At 38.4% G+C, this 26,158-nt stretch overlaps 1 protein-coding gene across 2 annotated transcripts; it reads left to right on the top strand.

Annotated features, from left to right (window-relative positions):
- The first annotated feature begins 3,808 nt into the window (after window positions 1–3,808).
- LOC131721242 (zinc finger protein 135-like) lies at window positions 3,809–20,120 on the top strand. 2 transcript variants are annotated; one of them, XM_059014699.1, is made up of 3 exons: window positions 3,809–4,253; window positions 16,956–17,276; window positions 18,255–20,120. In XM_059014699.1, the coding sequence occupies exons 1-3, from the start codon at window positions 3,983–3,985 to the stop codon at window positions 19,340–19,342; spliced, it is 1,680 nt and encodes a 559-aa protein (XP_058870682.1). In that variant the 5' UTR covers window positions 3,809–3,982; the 3' UTR covers window positions 19,343–20,120. The 2 variants fall into 2 exon arrangements, with proteins under 2 accessions (XP_058870682.1, XP_058870683.1); XM_059014700.1 differs by lacking the exon at window positions 16,956–17,276 and having other exon boundaries at window positions 3,810–4,253.
- The last annotated feature ends 6,038 nt before the right edge of the window (window positions 20,121–26,158 follow it).

The following is a 26,158-nucleotide window of genomic DNA, read 5'->3' as shown; positions in this document are numbered from 1 at the left end:
TTTCTTTAAATAATGAACCAAGATTTAAAATTAACTTTTGCAATTGAAACAAAACAGTTTATATTGTTTGTTTTGGGTTGTCCTTTTACTATAGCGAACAAAAGGCTTTGGACCCAAACAGGGTTGTTCTAGCGAGGGTGTGCTGTATTCAGTGTTTGACTTGTATGTACCACACTTGCACATTTGTTATTTCATTTTTGTTATTTTTCACCTCCCAGAGTGTTCAACATTTAACAGAGGGTGTAAAGAAGTTTGGCTCAGAATCCAATCTCATCCCTTACAAAAAAGTAATATACTGCATGTATACTTGTGCCAAAATTGTCTGGTTTTAGTATCCTATTGGTCACATAATACTATCCTATTTTGACATAAGTATACTTGCAGTATACAACTTTTTGTATTATTTTTGTAAATAATGCAACGTAGTTCTCAAATATTGGGCATTTCTTAGATTGTATCTTACTTCTTGCATACCTGCATTGTCTCTTGCTAGATATGCACCTCCAGATTCTGACAAATACTTTTAGAAAACCAGGAGCAACTTCTGCTCTGAATCAAAAAGCTATAATGCTCTGCGGCTGCCCGCCTATGTGGATAACTATTGAAAAACTAGTAGAAACTAACTAAAACACAAGTCTGGGAAAAACAAATGGAAGTCTAGAAAAAAGTATGGAATTTTGATGTTTGAAAAAGTGTATGAACCCGGATTAATGGATGAAGCTTTCATTACAGAGCACAAAATAATCTACAATACAGTGTGGCAATGGAAATAAATGTGGGGCTGGGGTGTTCTATAGATTTAGCTGGTACATCCGTGACCTGGACTGTAAACAATGAAATACGTTTTGTCCAATTTTTAAATGAAATACTGTAGAGTATTTTTTTCTCTAGAGTGTGTGGAATGTCAGGGCTCCTCACCTGTGTCCATGATCACCTCTGTGTTAATCTCCTAAAGGTTCAAATGAATTTCACTAAAAGCATCTGGACGGCAGACTCCCTTTCTACTGCTCTCCTCCTCTCCCCCATCCTTCCCTTCATCTCTTTCCTCTCCCTCTCTTCTGTGATCCTTATTATTATTATTATTTATTTCTTAGCAGACGCCCTTATCCAGGGCGACTTACAAGATATCACATTATTTTTACATACAATTACACATTTATACAGTTGGGTTTTTACTGGAACAATCTAGGTAAAGTACCTTGCTCAAGGGTACAGCAGCACTGGGGATTGAACCCACAACCCTCCGGTCAAGAGTCCAGAGCCCTAACCACTACTCCACACTGCTGCCCTATCCTTGATGGGAATACATATCCCACATACATAGTCAAAAAAAATTATAAAATCTCTACTGCCAAATCAGTGTGTCTTATATTGTGCAGTTACACAGCGCTTCCTCCAGTTTCACCCGATGACAATGCAGCCAAAACAAAGTGAGTGAAGCAAGCTACGGTATTGTAACAGTTAATCATTAGACAGTTTTAGATACTGTGATGTATTTTTTTTTTTTTTAATTGCTGTTAGGGCCTTACTCTATATGCTATAGTTTTCAGTACTGACTTTGGATACTGTTTTAATTCTGGAAACTCAAGGGTTTTTTTTTTTTATTAATTGGTTGGTTTTGCTAAATTGGAGGGAGGGAGGGAGGGGAGGGGTTAGGGGAGTTATTTTAAGGTTGGGGTGGAGGGGAGGGGTGAGAAGAGTTATTTTAAGGTTGGGGTGGACGGAGGGAGGGGAGGGGTTAGGGGAGTTATTTTAAGGTTGGGGTGGAGGGAGTGGGGGTTAGGGGAGTTATTTTAAGGTTGGGGTGGAGGGAGGGGAGGGGTTAGGAGAGTTATTTTAAGGTTGGGGTGGAGGGAGGGGAGGGGTTAGGAGAGTTATTTTAAGGTTGGGGTGGAGGGAGGGGAGGGGTTAGGAGAGTTATTTTAAGGTTGTGGTTGAGGGAGGGGAGGGGTTAGGAGAGTTATTTTAAGGTTGGGGTGGAGGGAGGGAGGGGAGGGGTTAGGAGAGTTATTTTAAGGTTAGGGTGGAGGGAGGGGAGGGGTTAGGAGAGTTATTTTAAGGTTGGGGTGGAGGGAGGGAGGGGAGGGTTTAGGAGAGTTATTTTAAGGTTGGGGTGGAGGGAGGGGAGGGGTTAGGAGAGTTATTTTAAGGTTGTGGTGGAGGGAGGGAGGGGAGGGGTTAGGAGAGTTATTTTAAGGTTGGGATGGTGTGACAGGCTGGCTCGCAGTGGTGTGTGATGACGTCATGGACCAGGAAGTACAGAAACCAAACAATGGATGGGCGGGTGAAGATGAATGCAACAGCACTCAGCGTGTTTAATAAATCAAATAAACAAAACAAAAGATTTAAACAATACAACAAAACACAAAACAAAAAGGCACAAGGGCCAAACGAATAAACAAAGACTGTTTAGCAGTCGTTTTTAAATGTTGATATTTTTCCTCGCTCTCTCTGCTCCCCGTACTCTCCTCTGTACACTCCACCCCGCAGCACGGGCAGCTACAGGTTCTTATACTCTGGTCGAGGGGTTAACTAGTTGTTAATTATCTTATTACCCCTCGGCCACAGTCTGCACGCGTTTGGTAAGGATGCATGACTGTCAGCTAGTTAAATAATCAGTAGCTGATCAGTCATGCATCCTCACGAGGTTTTTAAATATAAATAAGAAATACGCGGCGCTGTTATACGCGCCGCAAACAATAATACAAATAATAATAATTAGGGGCGGGACACTTTGCCACAGATGTATTTAAAGGTTGGTCGTGTTCTTGTATTTCAGAGCTGGCTGTGCTTGCTGCTCCTGACTGCGCTTGCTGCTCCTGGCTGTGCTTGCTGCTCTTGGCTGCGCTTGCTGCTCTTGGCTGCGCTTGCTGCTCCTGGCTGCGCTTGCTGCTCTTGGCTGCGCTTGCTGCTCCTGGCTGCGCTTGCTGCTCCTGGCTGTGCTTGCTGCTCTTGGCTGCGCTTGCTGCTCCTGGCTGCGCTTGCTGCTCTTGGCTGCGCTTGCTGCTCCTGGCTGCGCTTGCTGCTCTTGGCTGCGCTTGCTGCTCCTGGCTGCGCTTGCTGCTCTTGGCTGCGCTTGCTGCTCCTGGCTGCGCTTGCTGCTCCTGGCTGCGCTTGCTGCTCTTGGCTGCGCTTGCTGCTCCTGACTGCGCTTGCTGCTCTTGGCTGCGCTTGCTGCTCTTGGCTGGTTTACCGTGTATTTAATATAGCGTTGACAAGGCGTAAGAAGGCATATCTGTGCAGCACTGCGGAAATCTGCTCTATAAGAACACTACCAATATGCTTTTTGACAACACCTACATCAGTTCGAGTCAATTGCACGGAGCTGAAAGCAGCGCACTACCTGGGGCTGATCCCGTGGTTGCACGGAGCACGGTACTAAACCAGCACGCAAGTTAATCGGTGCTGTCAAAAGCATATTGTTTGGGATGTTAGCTCGCTGCGCTGTCTCTGCTTTCTGATGATGTCACATTCTCAGCAGAGACAGTCGAATCTGCCTCCATGTCGGATTCCGCGCAGTGTCAGCATCGCATCCAACACAGCGCTCACAGAGCCGACATGGAGACTCTGCGATCCAGTTTCAGAACCTCCTCGACCCGCCCTCGCTTCCATAGGGAGACCAAAGAGCCAATCATACGCGGCGGATCCACCCAGCCACTCCTTCTCGCTTCCATAGGGAGGCCAAAGAGCCAATCATACGCGGCGGATCCACCCAGCCACGCCTTCTCGCCTCCATAGGGAGGCCAAAGAACCAATCATACGCGGCGGATCCACCCAGCCACGCCTTCTGCTAGGGACGCTTTCATTTCAGTACCGGACATAGAAAGGGTTGTTGCTGCTTGGAAAGTCTGTGTGTGATGCATGTATTTGAATGGGAAGGCTACGATAAAAACAAATAATTCTTACTAAATACAAACCGAAGGCGGTGTTTCTGAATGCAAAGAGGATTCCGCTAGAGCAGTCTCAAACTAAACCAGTGAAGATGGACGTCAGTGTCTCCGTGTGGTTGTTTCAAGACGAGCTCGCCTCCACCGTCGAGCTCGCAGTGAAAGCGGCTGCAGACAGCGTCGTGTGCGCGATTACTGAAGCTGTGAGCAGCAAATTCACTGAATTACAAGAGGACATGTCTGCAGTGAAGAGAGAGAATGAAAGTCTGAAGCTGAGATTGGAAATATCAGAGAGCGAGCTGAAAGCCGTGCGAGGGTGTATAAACGCTGCACATGCAGACATTAAACAGCCTTTCATATTTCAAGGTAAGATGGGTTTTATTGTGTGGTATTGCTCGGTCAATCCAACACCTCAAACCGCCTTCTACTGGAAAGATCTTGGTTCGAATCTCTCTTCAGACACGTTTTAAAGTGTTTGATTATTATAAGCGCTGTTAATAGCACAGCTCTGTCCTAATATTGGTTATAAGCAGTCTAATTGAGGCATTGTGTTATTTTATAGATTATAAGAACGTAGTGCATCTAACCTAGTCTAATTCATATTTAAATAGGTATTCTAGAAACTAAGAAACTACTATATTGGTAAGTCTTAACCAGTCTGTAATTGGAGAGACTTACACGGTGTCCTTCTGGTAAAGTGTAGAGAGTCCCGCTGAGACAGTCACAGACCATGCTGCAGAGCTTGAGAATGTAAATATCTCTGTGATGTATTTGTGAGGGTCTTTTAATAGAGCCTTTTATTAGACACAGTGTACAGACCCTGATTAACAGCAGTACTAGAAATAATAGCGCGCTCACAATGCTTTTAACTTATTCAGGCTCGCCCTGGCAAAATGTTTCTTGACATAATCAAGCATAAATAAGAGCCAGACACTTTATATTAACGATATTTTGTATTGTTATTAAAAATAATACCGGTATATCCTGGGGCTGCACCACAGCATCATCGCAATGTATTCAGTGCTGAGTGGGCTCCACAAATGGCGCCTGTAATTGAGTACCGAACTGCATCATGGGATTGACTGTCCTGTCCTTCTTTATATAGTCCTAGCCCAATCCCAGATGTCCATTGGAGGACTAATCATATACATTATATATAATCAAAACACGTGCTGAATATCATTCTGCAACAAGTGAAAAAAATATGCAGCCCAACTACATAAAAAAATGCTTGTGGAAACACGCTTTTATTGCATGGAGGTTGTACTTCTCGTATTTACCAGTCTAGTTATGATGGAGCTGTATGGGAACAGTGAAAAAAAAAAACTATAGTCGTCTGCAATCAGAAAAGTGGTGAAGCCCGCTCTGACTGCGTCGTGTGTCCCAGCTCCTGGTAAGTGACGTGTTTGTGAACTTCACAGTCTTCTGGGAATTGCAGTTCATCGCGGTGATGTCGTAGTGCTGTTATGTGCAGTCGCTGTCATGTCCCTCGTGGTGATGTCGTAGTGCTGTTATGTGCAGTCGCTGTAATGTCCCTCATGGTGATGTCATAGTGCTGTTATGTGCAGTCGCTGTAATGTCCCTCGTGGTGATGTCGTAGTGCTGTTATGTGCAGTCGCTGTAATGTCCCTCGTGGTGATGTCATAGTGCAGTTATGTGCAGTCGCTGTCATGTCCCTCGTGGTGATGTCGTAGTGCTGTTATGTGCAGTCGCTGTCATGTCCCTCGTGGTGATGTCGTAGTGCTGTTATGTGCAGTCACTGTCATGTCCCTCGTGGTGATGTCATAGTGCTGTTATGTGCAGTCGCTGTCATGTCCCTCGTGGTGATGTCGTAGTGCTGTTATGTGCAGTCGCTGTAATGTCTGTCATGGTGATGTCGTAGTGCTGTTATGTGCAGTCGCTGTCATGTCCCTCGTGGTGATGTCGTAGTGCTGTTATGTGCAGTCGCTGTAATGTCCCTCGCGGTGATGTCGTAGTGCTGTTATGTGCAGTCGCTGTAATGTCCCTCGTGGTGATGTCGTAGTGCTGTTATGTGCAGTCGCTGTCATGTCCCTCGCGGTGATGTCATAGTGCTGTTATGTGCAGTCGCTGTCATGTCCCTCGTGGTGATGTCGTAGTGCTGTTATGTGCAGTCGCTGTCATGTCCCTCGCGGTGATGTCGTAGTGCTGTTATGCGCAGTCGCTGTAATGTCCCTCGTGGTGATGTCGTAGTGCTGTTATGCGCAGTCGCTGTAATGTCCCTCATGGTGATGTCGTAGTGCTGTTATGTGCAGTCGCTGTAATGTCTGTCATGGTGATGTCGTAGTGCTGTTATGTGCAGTCGCTGTAATGTCTGTCATGGTGATGTCGTAGTGCTGTTATGTGCAGTCGCTGTAATGTCTGTCATGGTGATGTCGTAGTGCTGTTATGTGCAGTCGCTGTAATGTCCCTCGTGGTGATGTCGTAGTGCTGTTATGCGCAGTCGCTGTAATGTCTGTCATGGTGATGTCGTAGTGCTGTTATGTGCAGTCGCTGTCATGTCCCTCGCGGTGATGTCGTAGTGCTGTTATGTGCAGTCGCTGTAATGTCCCTCGGGGTGATGTCATAGTGCTGTTATGTGCAGTCGCTGTCTAGTCCCTCGGGGTGATGTCATAGTGATGTTATGTGCAGTCGCTGTAAATTCCCTCATGGTGATGTCATAGTGCTGTTATGTGCAGTCGCTGTAAATTCCCTCATGGTGATGTCATAGTGCTGTTATGTGCAGTCGCTGTGATGTCCCTCGTGGTGATGTCATAGTGCTGTTATGTGCAGTCGCTGTGATGTCATAGTGCTGTTATGTGCAGTCGCTGTAATGTCCCTCGTGGTGATGTCATAGTGATGTTATGTGCAGTCGCTGTAAATTCCCTCATGGTGATGTCATAGTGCTGTTATGTGCAGTCGCTGTGATGTCCCTCGTGGTGATGTCATAGTGCTGTTATGTGCAGTCGCTGTGATGGCCCTCGTGGTGATGTCATAGTGCTGTTATGTGCAGTCGCTGTCATGTCCCTCGGGGTGATGTCATAGTGATGTTATGTGCAGTCGCTGTAAATTCCCTCATGGTGATGTCATAGTGCTGTTATGTGCAGTCGCTGTAAATTCCCTCATGGTGATGTCATAGTGCTGTTATGTGCAGTCGCTGTGATGTCCCTCGTGGTGATGTCATAGTGCTGTTATGTGCAGTCGCTGTGATGGCCCTCGTGGTGATGTCATAGTGCTGTTATGTGCAGTCGCTGTAATGTCCCTCGTGGTGATGTCGGCGTAGTTTTAGACTCGCTTTTATTTCATGTAACTGTATATATTATACTATAACAGTGTGTATTATTAAGAATGGATAGTGGTGCAGTATATATTATACTATAACAGTGTGTATTAAGAATGGATAGTGGTGCAGTATATATTATACTATAACAGTGTGTATTATTAAGAATGGATAGTGGTGCAGTATATATTATACTATAACAGTGTGTATTATTAAGAATGGATAGTGGTGCAGTATATATTATACTATAACAGTGTGTATTATTAAGAATGGATAGTGGTACAGTATATATTATACTATAACAGTGTGTATTATTAAGAATGGATAGTGGTGCAGTATATATTATACTATAACAGTGTGTATTAAGAATGGATAGTGGTGCAGTATATATTATACTATAACAGTGTGTATTATTAAGAATGGATAGTGGTGCAGTATATATTATACTATAACAGTGTGTATTATTAAGAATGGATAGTGGTGCAGTATATATTATACTATAACAGTGTGTATTATTAAGAATGGATAGTGGTGCAGTATATATTATACTATAACAGTGTGTATTATTAAGAATGGATAGTGGTGCAGTATATATTATACTATAACAGTGTGTATTATTAAGAATGGATAGTGGTACAGTATATATTATACTATAACAGTGTGTATTAAGAATGGATAGTGGTGCAGTATATATTATACTATAACAGTGTGTATTATTAAGAATAGATAGTGGTGCAGTATATATTATACTATAACAGTGTGTATTATTAAGAATGGATAGTGGTGCAGTATATATTATACTATAACAGTGTGTATTATTAAGAATGGATAGTGGTGCAGTATATATTATACTATAACAGTGTGTATTAAGAATGGATAGTGGTGCAGTATATATTATACTATAACAGTGTGTATTATTAAGAATGGATAGTGGTGCAGTATATATTATACTATAACAGTGTGTATTATTAAGAATGGATAGTGGTGCAGTATATATTGTACTATAACAGTGTGTATTATTAAGAATGGATAGTGGTGCAGTATATATTATACTATAACAGTGTGTATTATTAAGAATGGATAGTGGTGCAGTATATATTGTACTATAACAGTGTGTATTATTAAGAATGGATAGTGGTGCAGTATATATTATACTATAACAGTGTGTATTATTAAGAATGGATAGAGGTGCAGTATATATTATACTATAACAGTGTGTATTATTAAGAATGGATAGTGGTGCAGTATATATTATACTATAACAGTGTGTATTAAGAATGGATAGTGGTGCAGTATATATTATACTATAACAGTGTGTATTATTAAGAATGGATAGTGGTGCAGTATATATTATACTATAACAGTGTGTATTAAGAATGGATAGTGGTGCAGTATATATTATACTATAACAGTGTGTATTAAGAATGGATAGTGGTGCAGTATATATTATACTATAACAGTGTGTATTATTAAGAATGGATAGTGGTGCAGTATATATTATACTATAACAGTGTGTATTATTAAGAATGGATAGTGCTGCAGTATATATTATACTATAACAGTGTGTATTATTAAGAATGGATAGTGGTGCAGTATATATTATACTATAACAGTGTGTATTATTAAGAATGGATAGTGGTGCAGTATATATTATACTATAACAGTGTGTATTATTAAGAATGGATAGTGGTGCAGTATATATTATACTATAACAGTGTGTATTATTAAGAATGGATAGTGGTGCAGTATATATTATACTATAACAGTGTGTATTATTAAGAATGGATAGTGGTGCAGTATATATTATACTATAACAGTGTGTATTAAGAATGGATAGTGGTGCAGTATATATTATACTATAACAGTGTGTATTATTAAGAATGGATAGTGGTGCAGTATATATTATACTATAACAGTGTGTATTAAGAATGGATAGTGGTGCAGTATATATTATACTATAACAGCGTGTATTCAGAATGGATAGTGGTGCAGTATATATTATACTATAACAGTGTGTATTAAGAATGGATAGTGGTGCAGTATATATTATACTATAACAGTGTGTATTATTAAGAATGGATAGTGGTGCAGTATATATTATACTATAACAGTGTGTATTATTAAGAATGGATAGTGGTGCAGTATATATTATACTATAACAGTGTGTATTAAGAATGGATAGTGGTGCAGTATATATTATACTATAACAGTGTGTATTATTAAGAATGGATAGCGGTGCAGTATATATTATACTATAACAGTGTGTATTAAGAATGGATAGTGGTGCAGTATTTATTATACTATAACAGTGTGTATTATTAAGAATGGATAGTGGTGCAGTATATATTATACTATAACAGTGTGTATTATTAAGAATGGATAGCGGTGCAGTATATATTATACTATAACAGTGTGTATTAAGAATGGATAGTGGTGCAGTATATATTATACTATAACAGTGTGTATTATTAAGAATGGATAGTGGTGCAGTATATATTATACTATAACAGTGTGTATTATTAAGAATGGATAGCGGTGCAGTATATATTATCCTATAACAGTGTGTATTATTAAGAATGGATAGTGGTGCAGTATATATTATACTATAACAGTGTGTATTATTAAGAATGGATAGTGGTGCAGTATATATTATACTATAACAGCGTGTATTAAGAATGGATAGTGGTGCAGTATATATTATCCTATAACAGTGTGTATTATTAAGAATGGATAGTGGTGCAGTATATATTATACTGTAACAGTGTGTATTATTAAGAATGGATAGCGGTGCAGTATATATTATACTATAACAGCGTGTATTAAGAATGGATAGTGGTGCAGTATATATTATACTATAACAGTGTGTATTATTAAGAATGGATAGCGGTGCAGTATATAGTATCCTATAACAGTGTGTATTATTAAGAATGGATAGTGGTGCAGTATATATTATACTATAACAGTGTGTATTATTAAGAATGGATAGTGGTGCAGTATATATTATACTATAACAGTGTGTATTATTAAGAATGGATAGTGGTGCAGTATATATTATACTATAACAGTGTGTATTATTAAGAATGGATAGTGGTGCAGTATATATTATACTATAACAGTGTGTATTAAGAATGGATAGTGGTGCAGTATATATTATACTATAACAGTGTGTATTATTAAGAATGGATAGTGGTGCAGTATATATTATACTATAACAGTGTGTATTATTAAGAATGGATAGTGGTGCAGTATATATTATACTATAACAGTGTGTATTAAGAATGGATAGTGGTGCAGTATATATTATACTATAACAGTGTGTATTAAGAATGGATAGTGGTGCAGTATATATTATACTATAACAGTGTGTATTATTAAGAATGGATAGTGGTGCAGTATATATTATACTATAACAGTGTGTATTATTAAGAATGGATAGCGGTGCAGTATATATTATACTATAACAGTGTGTATTATTAAGAATGGATAGTGGTGCAGTATATATTATACTATAACAGTGTGTCTTATTAAGAATGGATAGTGGTGCAGTATATATTATACTATAACAGTGTGTATTATTAAGAATGGATAGTGGTGCAGTATATATTATACTATAACAGTGTGTATTAAGAATGGATAGTGCTGCAGTATATATTATACTATAACAGTGTGTATTATTAAGAATGGATAGTGGTGCAGTATATATTATACTATAACAGTGTGTATTAAGAATGGATAGTGGTGCAGTATATATTATACTATAACAGTGTGTATTAAGAATGGATAGTGGTGCAGTATATATTATACTATAACAGTGTGTATTAAGAATGGATAGTGGTGCAGTATATATTATACTATAACAGTGTGTATTAAGAATGGATAGTGGTGCAGTATATATTATACTATAACAGTGTGTATTATTAAGAATGGATAGTGGTGCAGTATATATTATACTATAACAGTGTGTATTATTAAGAATGGATAGTGGTGCAGTATATATTATACTATAACAGTGTGTATTATTAAGAATGGATAGTGGTGCAGTATATATTATACTATAACAGTGTGTATTATTAAGAATGGATAGTGGTGCAGTATATATTATACTATAACAGTGTGTATTATTAAGAATGGATAGTGGTGCAGTATATATTATACTATAACAGTGTGTATTATTAAGAATGGATAGTGGTGCAGTATATATTATACTATAACAGTGTGTATTATTAAGAATGGATAGTGGTGCAGTATATATTATACTATAACAGTGTGTATTATTAAGAATGGATAGCGGTGCAGTATATATTATACTATAACAGTGTGTATTATTAAGAATGGATAGTGGTGCAGTATATATTATACTATAACAGTGTGTATTATTAAGAATGGATAGTGGTGCAGTATATATTATACTATAACAGTGTGTATTATTAAGAATGGATAGTGGTGCAGTATATATTATACTATAACAGTGTGTATTATTAAGAATGGATAGCGGTGCAGTATATATTATACTATAACAGTGTGTATTATTAAGAATGGATAGTGGTGCAGTATATATTATACTATAACAGTGTGTATTAAGAATGGATAGTGGTGCAGTATATATTATACTATAACAGTGTGTATTATTAAGAATGGATAGTGGTGCAGTATATATTATACTATAACAGTGTGTATTAAGAATGGATAGTGGTGCAGTATATATTATACTATAACAGTGTGTATTAAGAATGGATAGTGGTGCAGTATATATTATACTATAACAGTGTGTATTATTAAGAATGGATAGTGGTGCAGTATATATTATACTATAACAGTGTGTATTATTAAGAATGGATAGTGGTGCAGTATATATTATACTATAACAGTGTGTATTAAGAATGGATAGTGGTGCAGTATATATTATACTATAACAGTGTGTATTATTAAGAATGGATAGTGGTGCAGTATATATTATACTATAACAGTGTGTATTAAGAATGGATAGTGGTGCAGTATATATTATACTATAACAGTGTGTATTAAGAATGGATAGTGGTGCAGTATATATTATACTATAACAGTGTGTATTATTAAGAATGGATAGTGGTGCAGTATATATTATACTATAACAGTGTGTATTATTAAGAATGGATAGTGCTGCAGTATATATTATACTATAACAGTGTGTATTATTAAGAATGGATAGTGGTGCAGTATATATTATACTATAACAGTGTGTATTATTAAGAATGGATAGTGGTGCAGTATATATTATACTATAACAGTGTGTATTATTAAGAATGGATAGTGGTGCAGTATATATTATACTATAACAGTGTGTATTATTAAGAATGGATAGTGGTGCAGTATATATTATACTATAACAGTGTGTATTATTAAGAATGGATAGTGGTGCAGTATATATTATACTATAACAGTGTGTATTAAGAATGGATAGTGGTGCAGTATATATTATACTATAACAGTGTGTATTATTAAGAATGGATAGTGGTGCAGTATATATTATACTATAACAGTGTGTATTAAGAATGGATAGTGGTGCAGTATATATTATACTATAACAGCGTGTATTCAGAATGGATAGTGGTGCAGTATATATTATACTATAACAGTGTGTATTAAGAATGGATAGTGGTGCAGTATATATTATACTATAACAGTGTGTATTATTAAGAATGGATAGTGGTGCAGTATATATTATACTATAACAGTGTGTATTATTAAGAATGGATAGTGGTGCAGTATATATTATACTATAACAGTGTGTATTAAGAATGGATAGTGGTGCAGTATATATTATACTATAACAGTGTGTATTATTAAGAATGGATAGCGGTGCAGTATATATTATACTATAACAGTGTGTATTAAGAATGGATAGTGGTGCAGTATTTATTATACTATAACAGTGTGTATTATTAAGAATGGATAGTGGTGCAGTATATATTATACTATAACAGTGTGTATTATTAAGAATGGATAGCGGTGCAGTATATATTATACTATAACAGTGTGTATTAAGAATGGATAGTGGTGCAGTATATATTATACTATAACAGTGTGTATTATTAAGAATGGATAGTGGTGCAGTATATATTATACTATAACAGTGTGTATTATTAAGAATGGATAGCGGTGCAGTATATATTATCCTATAACAGTGTGTATTATTAAGAATGGATAGTGGTGCAGTATATATTATACTATAACAGTGTGTATTATTAAGAATGGATAGTGGTGCAGTATATATTATACTATAACAGCGTGTATTAAGAATGGATAGTGGTGCAGTATATATTATCCTATAACAGTGTGTATTATTAAGAATGGATAGTGGTGCAGTATATATTATACTGTAACAGTGTGTATTATTAAGAATGGATAGCGGTGCAGTATATATTATACTATAACAGCGTGTATTAAGAATGGATAGTGGTGCAGTATATATTATACTATAACAGTGTGTATTATTAAGAATGGATAGCGGTGCAGTATATAGTATCCTATAACAGTGTGTATTATTAAGAATGGATAGTGGTGCAGTATATATTATACTATAACAGTGTGTATTATTAAGAATGGATAGTGGTGCAGTATATATTATACTATAACAGTGTGTATTATTAAGAATGGATAGTGGTGCAGTATATATTATACTATAACAGTGTGTATTATTAAGAATGGATAGTGGTGCAGTATATATTATACTATAACAGTGTGTATTAAGAATGGATAGTGGTGCAGTATATATTATACTATAACAGTGTGTATTATTAAGAATGGATAGTGGTGCAGTATATATTATACTATAACAGTGTGTATTATTAAGAATGGATAGTGGTGCAGTATATATTATACTATAACAGTGTGTATTAAGAATGGATAGTGGTGCAGTATATATTATACTATAACAGTGTGTATTAAGAATGGATAGTGGTGCAGTATATATTATACTATAACAGTGTGTATTATTAAGAATGGATAGTGGTGCAGTATATATTATACTATAACAGTGTGTATTATTAAGAATGGATAGCGGTGCAGTATATATTATACTATAACAGTGTGTATTATTAAGAATGGATAGTGGTGCAGTATATATTATACTATAACAGTGTGTCTTATTAAGAATGGATAGTGGTGCAGTATATATTATACTATAACAGTGTGTATTATTAAGAATGGATAGTGGTGCAGTATATATTATACTATAACAGTGTGTATTAAGAATGGATAGTGCTGCAGTATATATTATACTATAACAGTGTGTATTATTAAGAATGGATAGTGGTGCAGTATATATTATACTATAACAGTGTGTATTAAGAATGGATAGTGGTGCAGTATATATTATACTATAACAGTGTGTATTAAGAATGGATAGTGGTGCAGTATATATTATACTATAACAGTGTGTATTAAGAATGGATAGTGGTGCAGTATATATTATACTATAACAGTGTGTATTAAGAATGGATAGTGGTGCAGTATATATTATACTATAACAGTGTGTATTATTAAGAATGGATAGTGGTGCAGTATATATTATACTATAACAGTGTGTATTATTAAGAATGGATAGTGGTGCAGTATATATTATACTATAACAGTGTGTATTATTAAGAATGGATAGTGGTGCAGTATATATTATACTATAACAGTGTGTATTATTAAGAATGGATAGTGGTGCAGTATATATTATACTATAACAGTGTGTATTATTAAGAATGGATAGTGGTGCAGTATATATTATACTATAACAGTGTGTATTATTAAGAATGGATAGTGGTGCAGTATATATTATACTATAACAGTGTGTATTATTAAGAATGGATAGTGGTGCAGTATATATTATACTATAACAGTGTGTATTATTAAGAATGGATAGCGGTGCAGTATATATTATACTATAACAGTGTGTATTATTAAGAATGGATAGTGGTGCAGTATATATTATACTATAACAGTGTGTATTATTAAGAATGGATAGTGGTGCAGTATATATTATACTATAACAGTGTGTATTATTAAGAATGGATAGTGGTGCAGTATATATTATACTATAACAGTGTGTATTATTAAGAATGGATAGCGGTGCAGTATATGTTGTACTAGAACAGTGTGTTTTCTATTATTAAAATCGATCATTTGCTCAAAACAGCGTGAAGCTGCAGTTTGTTTGTTAGAAAAATTCTAATCATAAAATAAATAAATAAAGTACATTGTTCAGCTGATGGTAAACAGAATTAGGAAACGATCGCTCATATTGTTTAAAATCCAGACACTTACTAATACAGAGTATAACAGAATTAGGAAACGAACGCTCATATTGTTTAAAATCCAGACACTTACTAATACAGGGTATAACAGAATTAGGAAGCGATCTCTCATATTGTTTAAAATCCAGACACTTACTAATACAGAGTATAACAGAATTAGGAAACGAACGCTCATATTGTTTAAAATCCAGACACTTACTAATACAGGGTATAACAGAATTAGAAAGCGATCTCTCATATTGTTTAAAATCCAGACACTTACTAATACAGGGTATAACAGAATTAGGAAACGATCGCTCATATTGTTTAAAATCCAGACACTTACTAATACAGGGTATAACAGAATTAGGAAGCGATCTCTCATATTGTTTAAAATCCAGACACTTACTAATACAGAGTATAACAGAATTAGGAAACGATCTCTCATATTGTTTCAAACCCAGACACTTACTAATACAGGGTATAACAGAATTAGGAAACGATCTCTCATATTGTTTAAAATCCAGACACTTACTAATACAGAGTATAACAGAATTAGGAAACAATCTCTCATATTGTTTAAAATCCAGACACTTACTAATACAGGGTATAACAGAATTAGGAAACGATCTCTCATATTGTTTAAAATCCAGACACTTACTAATACAGGGTATAACAGAATAGAAGGGATGTGATTGGATGTATATCTACAGTTCACATGACGTTGCAAAAGTAAGCTTCCAATGTTGTTACTAATGATTATTACACAGGTGGAGTTTGTACAAAAAAACATATTGCTGCACTTTGAAGAGTCAGAATTGTGTAAATCACTTGTTTCCATGAAGCTGCTTTGAGATTTAGCAGCTCTCCTGCTGCAGCCCCTTGTCTGCTCGTTGTATTTGACACGTTGAAACTTGTATTCTGTGTTGACAGTTTCCATCCAAACCATGATCACAATACAGTATGAGTTCACAGAAAGACATTCCTCAGACACTTTGCTGAGACTTGCCTCTGTTGTCCTCAGCTGTTGTGCGGTTTCCTGCGGCGACGGAAAATGTGTTTTAATTTGGGAGCTAAAAAAGGGTAAAGTAACACTATTAATTAAAAATAAATCAATAAAATAAGAGAAATAGCTCCTCTTAGACCCGGTGACATTATGTTGACTCAGAAATATCTTCATATAGACAATGTGCGGAAGCTGTAAAAAAGGCCAACAGGTGCTCGGATATATTGTGAGAAGTGTTGAATTTAAATCAAGGGAAGTAATGTTAAAACTTTATAATGCATTAGTAAGACCTCACCTAGAATATTGTGTTCAGTTCTGGTCACCTCGTTACAAAAAGGATATTGCTGCTCTAGAAAGAGTGCAAAGAACAGTGACCAGAATTATCCCGGGTTTAAAAGGCATGTCGTATGCAGACAGGCTAAAAGAATTGAATCTATTCAGTCATTCTGACAAGGGGCTGGCTTTGTAGAGGAACCTAGCTAGTAAGTAAGAGTTGTAATTTTATACAATTTTGTTTCCCACAGATCCCATTGAGAGCCACGCTATCCCTGAATCTGAAGCACAGGAAGAGCCAAAGACAGAAGCAGTTTACACACAAGAGGAGTCCTTTGAACAGGAGTGGTGTGCAAGTCTAATACAGATTACAGGGCTGCCATGTGTTAAAGATGAAGACGTCCCCGAACAGGAATATGTTCCTATTAAAGAGGAATTCATAGAACAGGAATGTGTCTCCATCGCAGAGGAACTTCCTACTGAAAATAATGTCTGTGCACTTGAGGAGAACAACAAGCTGGGATCCAACCTGTGTGATGATTCTCCATCTGAATGTGATCTGGGATTTGGAGGTAATCCTACAAAACAAGCAGCATTGAGCTGCCTATTCATCCTGCAGAACCTGGTACTGAACACCAGCAGTGTGCTTGAGATTCATATTTTAAACAAGGGGAGCTGCCCAACCACTATGTCAACAAGGACATCACTGTGCTTGCTCCTGAGACACCTGCTAGATGTGCAGCTGCTGCCACGCCTCTTTAGAATGCTGTGAGATCAGCGCTGTCCAATCACGCTCCTGGAGGCCATTCTACTCCACATTGAACAGGTTCACGTCTATAAAGTGCTGCTTCTGTGCCTGGATGGAGCTTTAATTGGTTCAATTAAACAACTTAGAACAGGGTTGGAACAAAGAGCAGGAGTTGAAGGGCCAGCTTTGGACACCCCTGTGTTAGATCTGTGCCTTTCCCCATTTCTGGTAGACTGTTTGCAGTTGTGCTGCTCCCACAGCTTTACAGAGCTGCAGGGATCACATGTCCCATCACGGGGTGATGTCACATCCAGTCTGGTTGCTTAGCGTCCCCAAAAGAAACATTTCAGTAGAGCATTTCTGTGGAGAGTATGCAGCAGCATCGCCACAATGAGAGTGAACCCGTATTGTATGACCCATCAGTCTTATTTTAATTCTTACACTTTATTCAGATACAATATCATGTTTAAAAGCTCATCTCACTACAACTTTCCCAGGGACTGTAATGTTTGCTCTCCGCAGCACATTTCACTCTTGTGCATCTCACAGTAAGCATTGCTGTGTTGTTATTGTCACAGTACATTAAGTACGTGTGTGGAGGGGTTCTGTACAGCAGACCAGCAAATCAGTTTCAGCTGGGAGGGGGATTCTGGGAATTGTAGTTTTACCAGGTCTTTGCTCTAATTTTGAATCATCAGAGTTCACTCTAGTTGTCATGTTTATGACATGAAGCCCTGCAGAACAGTGCATGTGGAAGAATGCTGTACAATAACCTTTGTCTCTCTTCTCTTTCTTTCTTTAGCTTCTAAAGTAGATGAAGGAGAACACGACTCCACTCCATCACCCCAGTGCAAAAACTCTTCTAGAGGCAAACCACAGTGCAAGAAACACAGAGAAACGACACCCCAAGAAGAGTATGTGAAGACATTGAGAACTCACTCAGTTAAAATCCCTTCTTTACAAGACAGACACCCACTTACTGTGGAGAGTACAGAGACGCCACATTCTGCATGTTTTAACAATTCTGAAACCCAGGGCAACTTGAAGACCTTGCCTCATTCTATTAAAGGTGGGAAGAGTTCCTGTCAATTAGACGCTCCTGAAACTCACAAGGGAAACCCCACAGGAGGAACTACGTTTTCATTGGCTGATTGTGGGAAGAGTTTCAATCATATATCACTGCTTAAAAGACACCAGCGCATTCATACAGGAGAGAAACCTTCCCACATACAGTCCAGTGATAAGAGTTTCACACACTTAGGAAATCTTAATTCACACCAGCACATTAACATAGGAGAGAAACCTCATCACTGTGATGTTTGTGGGAAGAGATTCAGCCATTTAAGAGGCCTTAAAAGACACCATACAATTCACACAGGAGAGAAACCTTATCACTGTCCTGTTTGTGGGAAGGGATTCAGCCAGTTAGGAGACCTTAAAAGACACCATCAAATTCACACAGGAGAGAAACCTCATCACTGTGATGTTTGTGGGAAGAGATTCAGCCATTTAAGAGACCTTAAAAGACACCATACAATTCACACAGGTGAGAAACCTTATCACTGTGCTGTTTGTGGGAAGAGATTCAGCCAGTTAGGAGACCTTAAAAGACACCATCAAATTCACACAGGAGAGAAACCTTATCACTGTGATGTTGGTGGGAAGAGATTCAGCCAGTCTGGAGACCTTAAAAGACACCAGCACATTCACACAGGAGAGAAATCTCATCACTGCTCTGAGTGTGGGAAGACATTCATTCACATAGGAAACCTTAAAAAACACAAAGTCATTCACGCAGGAGAGAAACCTCATCACTGTGATGTTTGTGGGAAGAGATTCAGACAGTTACGAGACCTTAAAAGACACCATAAAATTCACACAGGTGTGTAATCCTCTTCCTGCACTTAGTGTGTGAAGACGTGAAGTCAGTTGCAGACTCTTACAGGACTCGAGAACATTCTCAGAATTGCAGACACTTGGGCACACTTAAACAACAGGAGGACATTTGACTAAATACAGAAATATTTACTGAAAACAAAATAATAAACTTGCTTGATAAACAGGGTCGCCCCTAATCACAATCTGTTCAGATCAAAAGCTCACAGACTCAAATATGAACGAGTACATCTTGTATTCATCGTCTTGTTGAGCATTCGGATTGTGTTACCTCACATTAGTAATATATTAAATAGATGTGTTATTATGAATGCACGTTTCTCTTTCCTTTCTCTTGCGTTGCTCAGCCTCTTGCAGTGGGTTCTATGGAAGCTACCTCAATACCACGGTGAATCTGCGGTACCTCAAGACACAGCACAGTGTACTGCAGTTATCATGCAGGCAGCTTGAAGTGTAAAGCAGTACTGTTTCCAGCAGGGGGCACCAGAGAGCTTTTAGGAATGTAATGGGCTGCATAGCATTGCTTCTTAACGAGATGATTTCTGCTCAGGATGTGTTTAATACTGCCCTCTCTCTCGAGTACTCTATTAACAAACGCAGGTTCTGTGTTTTTAATATCAATTTGTTGATTGACAACAAGACTACTAAACCAAATAAAATCTATATTAAAAATGTTTTGCTGCCTGTATTAAATGCTGTTTTAAATGTTGTTCAGTGTCTTGTCAATCAAGGATTTCATTTTAAAACTCCAGTAATAAATACCGTAGATGTCCTTGTTTCTACATTTCTTATATATACCATGACTGGAGCAGCTTTTTAAACTGCTGTCTGCTCATACAAGCGATCCATGTGCAATCAGGCATATATTTTGTCACTGAGTATTATATAGCTCTGTGGTTTATACAAATAGTTTTTACATGTTTAACTTGATGTTGCTTTGAAGCCCGTTTCAGTTCTACGCTTTCCTGTAAAATGTTCCCCGCTGTTACAAGTTTGTTATAACTTTTTATTATTTATGATTTTGGGAAATACACTCTCGTTAGATATTTTATGATCTTTAGTTTGAAGTCGTTATTATTTGTAGTGTTTTAGATTGCAAGGTTGTGAGATTTTAAACAGCAATCTCACACGCCTGCATGGAAGTTAGAATCAGGGATGGAGGATTTATAAACTGCAGAATCGGGAAGAGAAGACTGAACAGGCATTTTCAGTACTTGGAAATGGGAATTTTAGCAACAATGCCTCCATCTTTTGTTTGAAGTAGATTATGATTAGCTTCTCCACAGCTTAGTATGCAGATCTGTACTGAATCCACAAGTCCACAAGTTCATCGCAATTGATCCAGGTGGTTGTCATTGCTGGCTTCATTAGGAGCACTAGGCATTGGGAAATGTAGTTCTGATGCCATTTTAAAATCCCAGAACTACATTCTCTTTAACAGATTTCCATAATTGCTGTGCGCTACACCACTATCTGTGGAAGAGGCTGAAAGCAGAGACACGCAATGCTGTTACAAAGCAATGCCAGCAACATTCATCTGGAGAGCCTGCACAACCTCTGCACCAGATTTACAGCCTAATAAAGTCAAGGATACCAAATCTGCTAACACAAATTCTGCGTTTCTGGAAAGAAAAAAAAACGTGCTAATGACAACTTGATATATTATTATTATTTAGCTGACGCCTTTATCCAAGACGACTTACAGAAATCTGGGAGTGTGAACTACCTACTACACGTACAACAACGTCTCACCCGAAAGACGGAGCAAAAGGAGGTGAAGTGACTTGCTCAGGGTCACACACACACACACACACACACACACACAGTGAGTCAGCCGGGATTTGAACCGGGCACCTCCTGGTTACAAGTCCTTTTTTTTAACCACTGGACCACAGAGCTTCCTAATAACACTATGTAACAGAATTTTTGTTCCTGGGTAGTAAGTGTTATTTCCTAATTGCTTATGCCTCAAAAGTATAGAAAATGGCTATTATTCCCCACAGACTTTGCTTTTGTGACCAGGACAGTGATATTTTGAAATTTACCTATTTCCAATGAGAAAACGGGCGAATTTGTGTCTTTTCGTTCACATAAAGTCAGATAAAAACAACATATGAATCCAAATTAACATGTATTTATACTAAAGTAATACAAAAATGACTACAAAAGATTTAGAAGTGAGTAGTTTTTCGAGATTTACGATTATACTGTAAATCACTTTCACAAATCAGCCCCCAAATGTAGTCTCCCATCATGTTCTCGTTATACTGTCCTTGGTAGCAGCGTTCAAAGTCCAGTATATCCTGGTGGAAGCGCTCGCCTTGCTCCTCCGAGTACGCTCCCATGTTCTCCATGAATTTATCAAGATGAGCATCAAGGATATGGACTTTGAGGGACATCCTACAGCCCATTGTGTCGTAATTCTTCACCAGAGTCTCAACCAGCTCCGCATAGTTTTCAGCCTTGTGATTGCCCAGGAAGCCCCGAACCACTGCGACAAAGCTGTTCCAAGCCGCTTTCTCCTTACTAGTGAGCTTCTTGGGGAATTCATTGCACTCCAGGATCTTCTTTATCTGTGGTCCGACAAAGACACCGGCTTTGACTTTTGCCTCAGACAGCTTAGGGAAGAAGTCTTGAAGGTACTTGAAGGCTGCCGACTCCTTATCTAGAGCTGTTACAAATTGTTTCATAATGCCCAATTTGATGTGCAGTGGTGGCATCAGCATCTTCCGGGGGTCCACCAGTGGCTCCCACTTGACGTTGTTCCTCCCCACAGAGAACTCGGTCCGCTTGGAAGGGTCCACCATGCAGAAGTAGCAGTTGCTTGAGTTGTCAGTGGGTTCCCACCAAATTCTTGGGATAGCGAACTTTATGGCTCTCTTTTCCCCTCTGTACCATCCTACAAAAATACATTTATTTCACCCATGACTAATGTGTAAGAGATTCTCGCAACATTTTTCATATATGATATATTTTTTCAATAACATTGAAAATTGTAAAACATTTTAAAATTAAAAACTTTTACAATTTAAAAACTTTTAACAAATTTTATAACATAAAATTCCGAGCAACAATTGTCCATCTTACCTTCCAGATTTTTTTTGCAGTGCTCGCAGGTGAAATGAGGTGCCCAGGGTTTGTCTTGATCCCCGACAGGCATGCCGAAATATGCCTTGTAGGCCTCACACATCTTAGCAGATGCTTCCACGGAGTACTTTTTCGCTCTTGTCTTGATAAATTGGCCGCAGACATAGCAAAATGTGTCTGCCGGATGCTTGCAGCCTCTTGATGCCATCTCAGAAAAATGCAGATATGTATCCACTTAGGCAGCTGGAACTAAACTGAACTGGTGGGCTTAAGGTCCCTGTATTTATACTACTATTTATATTACTGGAAAGTTCTAGAAAGTTCTAGAAGTTACTCCAAGTTTACTCAGCACTGAATCTATCTGGAATGTTCTGGAAAATAGGTAAATTTCAAAATATCACTGTCCTGGTCACAAAAGCAAAGTTTGTGGGGAATAATAGCCATTTTCTATACTTTTGAGGCATAAGCAATTAGGAAATAACACTTACTACCCAGGAACCAAAAAAAAAAAAAAGTTACACAGTGTAATACAATAGAACAAAATGATGAAAACCAAAACAAAGCAAAACACTCTGAAAATCAATTAAGATAAAACCCAACAATAAAATAAACACAACAATCAAAACGAAGCAGAATCAATTACAAACGTGCAATCACACAAATAATAAGTGTTTCTAAACTAAAACCAAAACTACAGCAAAACTAGGATACACAAGAACCCTATAAAACAACCTGATGTAACTCAGTGTAGTTAATTTTACAAAACAAACTATAGTAGCTAGGTACAAGTTAACAGCGACTTAGCAGAGAAAATGGCTAATTGCATTAATATACAATGGTAGGATTATACTTCAATAACACTCTCCTGAGACTCCTATAATGCAACAAACTAAACAAAACAGTTTAAAACAATGTGCCGGCCGCGCACAATATTTAAAATCCCACACATCCACACAAACACCAGACTGAGGCGCTGCTGGAGCGGAGCCGAGAGTGCTAGCAGAGAGGAAAGAAAATACCGAATAGGTTACAACAATAAGAAAGAAGTCCAAAAGGACCAGCTCACCACACTCCACTACCGTCAATTTCTAGTACAGGTACCGATGTAGATGAGCACAGATTGTTCCTCTCCCTCCACGGCATGTGTGGAGGGAGGGGAACAGACACACAATGAAGGAGCCAGCAGTCTGACCAGCAGCAGCTGTGCAAAAGGGGACAGGAATGTAAACAAACCAATCAATAACTAAAACAAAACAGTACTACTAATAAAAAAAGAAACACAAAACACACGTGTTACAGTCTTATTATTGTTTCCATAGTGTAACATGTCCTGGATGTAAGGCTGATAGGTCTGTACCTGCCCAGGTTTGCTGTATCACACTTCTGAGATATTGTTACCATATTTATGAGCCTCCTGACAGCCGGGTCACCCCCTGTCCTTATCGACAAATCCTTTGTAAATCATTTTTACTAATAATTTTTGTTTATAAATGTATATAACTCAACACTGGTGATTTTGAAACCCAGGTGAACTGTCTGAATAGTTAAATAATCCCTTAATTGGGCTATAACTTAACCATTAAAAAAACTGTAAAAATAAATGAATTGTCTACAAGCCCTTCGCTTGGGGATCCTGGATACAAAGAGTTAAAGGTTCTGCGATTCACTGCGAATAGAAAAAAAAGAACAAGCAAAAAAGAACAGACTGTTCTGCATTATCACATTTGAATCAAAGGCACTCCACAGCAGACCAGTCCTGTGGCTCGCCTTTGATTCAAATGTGATCATGCAAAACACTCGAGATATGTCACATGAGGGAAAGCAACCTGTCTGCAAATCAAAACTGGTGTCCTGCCTTTCACCTTGCTGTGGAGGCCTGGGGTCCTAGCGGGGGGAGGGTCGGGGGGCTAGGTGCTGCACTGGGTTTATGTTAATGTTAAGAAATACCTTCTTTTAGTATTTCTAAATGTAGCACTATTGAGAGTGTAATAGTTATGGGTGGCTATTGTTAATGCACTAGACTAGTCTGTCATCTTTCTCTGGAGGCCTGGGTTCCAATCTGGGGGGCTAGGTGGTGCTGTGGGTTAATGTTAATGCACTAGACTAGCCTGTCACCTTTCTCTGGAGGCCTGGGTTCCAATCTGGATGGCTAGGTGGTGCTGTGGGTTAATGTTAATGCACTAGACTAGTCTGTCACCTTTCTCTGGAGGCCTGGGTTCCAATCTGGGGGGCTAGGTGGTGCTGTGGGTTAATGTTAATGCACTAGACTAGCCTGTCACCTTTCTCTGGAGGCCTGGGTTCCAATCTGGATGGCTAGGTGGTGCTGTGGGTTAATGTCAATGCACTAGACTAGCCTGTCATCTTTCTCTGGAGGCCTGGGTTCCAATCTCGGGGGCTAGGTGGTGCTGTGGGTTAATGTTAATGCACTAGACTAGTCTGTCATCTTTCTCTGGAGGCCTGGGTTCCATTCTGGATGGCTAGGTGGTGCTGTGGGTTAATGTTAATGCACTAGACTAGCCTGTCACCTTTCTCTGGAGACCTGGGTTCCAATCTGGATGGGTAGGTGGTGCTGTGGGTTAATGTTAATGCACTAGACTAGCTTGTCATCTTTCTCTGGAGGCCTGGGTTCCAATCTGGATGGCTAGGTGGTGCTGTGGGTTAATGTTAATGCACTAGACTTGCCTGTCACCTTTCTCTGGAGGCCTGGGTTCCAATCTGGATGGCTAGGTGGTGCTGTGGGTTAATGTTAATGCACTAGACTAGTCTGTCATCTTTCTCTGGAGGCCTGGGTTCCATTCTGGATGGCTAGGTGGTGCTGTGGGTTAATGTTAATGCACTAGACTAGTCTGTCACCTTTCTCTGGAGGCCTGGGTTCCAATCTGGATGGCTAGGTGGTGCTGTGGGTTAATGTCAATGCACTAGACTAGCCTGTCATCTTTCTCTGGAGGCCTGGGTTCCAATCTCGGGGGCTAGGTGGTGCTGTGGGTTAATGTTAATGCACTAGACTAGTCTGTCATCTTTCTGTGGAGGCCTGGGTTCCAATCTGGATGGCTAGGTGGTGCTGTGGGTTAATGTTAATGCACTAGACGAGCCTGTCATCTTTCTCTGGAGGCCTGGGTTCCAATCTAGGTGGTTCAGGGTATGTTTAGGTAAAGTGTCAGATTTACTGAAGGTATTTTTTTTTGTTTCAGCAAATTATTTGTAAATACTGATTAATTATCATTTTATTGATATAGTGTAACATTAGTCATATTGAAACCTAGGGGACCTGTCTGAATATTTTTTATACCACTGTGTATTTCCATGGATACATATGTAAAGGTTATTTTTAATTGTTGATAGTTAATTAGTAAATGAAGTTAATGATCAGCAATCAGGTTGTATTGGGAATGGGTTTCTTTGTGAATCTATAATAAAAGATGTCTCGATGTCTTGCACAGTATTGATTTGCATGTTGGGTTGGGTTTGACAGTGTGATCTCATTCATGTGCAGGTGTTAATACAGCAGCACCTTCACATCGAACGAGCAGGACACAGAGACAGAGAGCAGCTACTCCACTCACTAGGAATCGGTAAGCACACATCTCAGTGATTTTTCAAATGTTCTTTCATTTCTTTATTTTTCTATTGCTCTGAAGGTGGTGGATTGGAGACCAGTCCTCTTTATGTCTCCACAGAGCAGGGATAACACAAGCAGAGGCAATGGGAGCTTATGGAATATTA

The sequence above is a fragment of the Acipenser ruthenus genome, chromosome 48 (assembly GCF_902713425.1).
Source record: "Acipenser ruthenus chromosome 48, fAciRut3.2 maternal haplotype, whole genome shotgun sequence".
Taxonomy (NCBI): domain Eukaryota; kingdom Metazoa; phylum Chordata; class Actinopteri; order Acipenseriformes; family Acipenseridae; genus Acipenser; species Acipenser ruthenus.
This window is presented reverse-complemented; position numbering and strand designations above follow the sequence as displayed.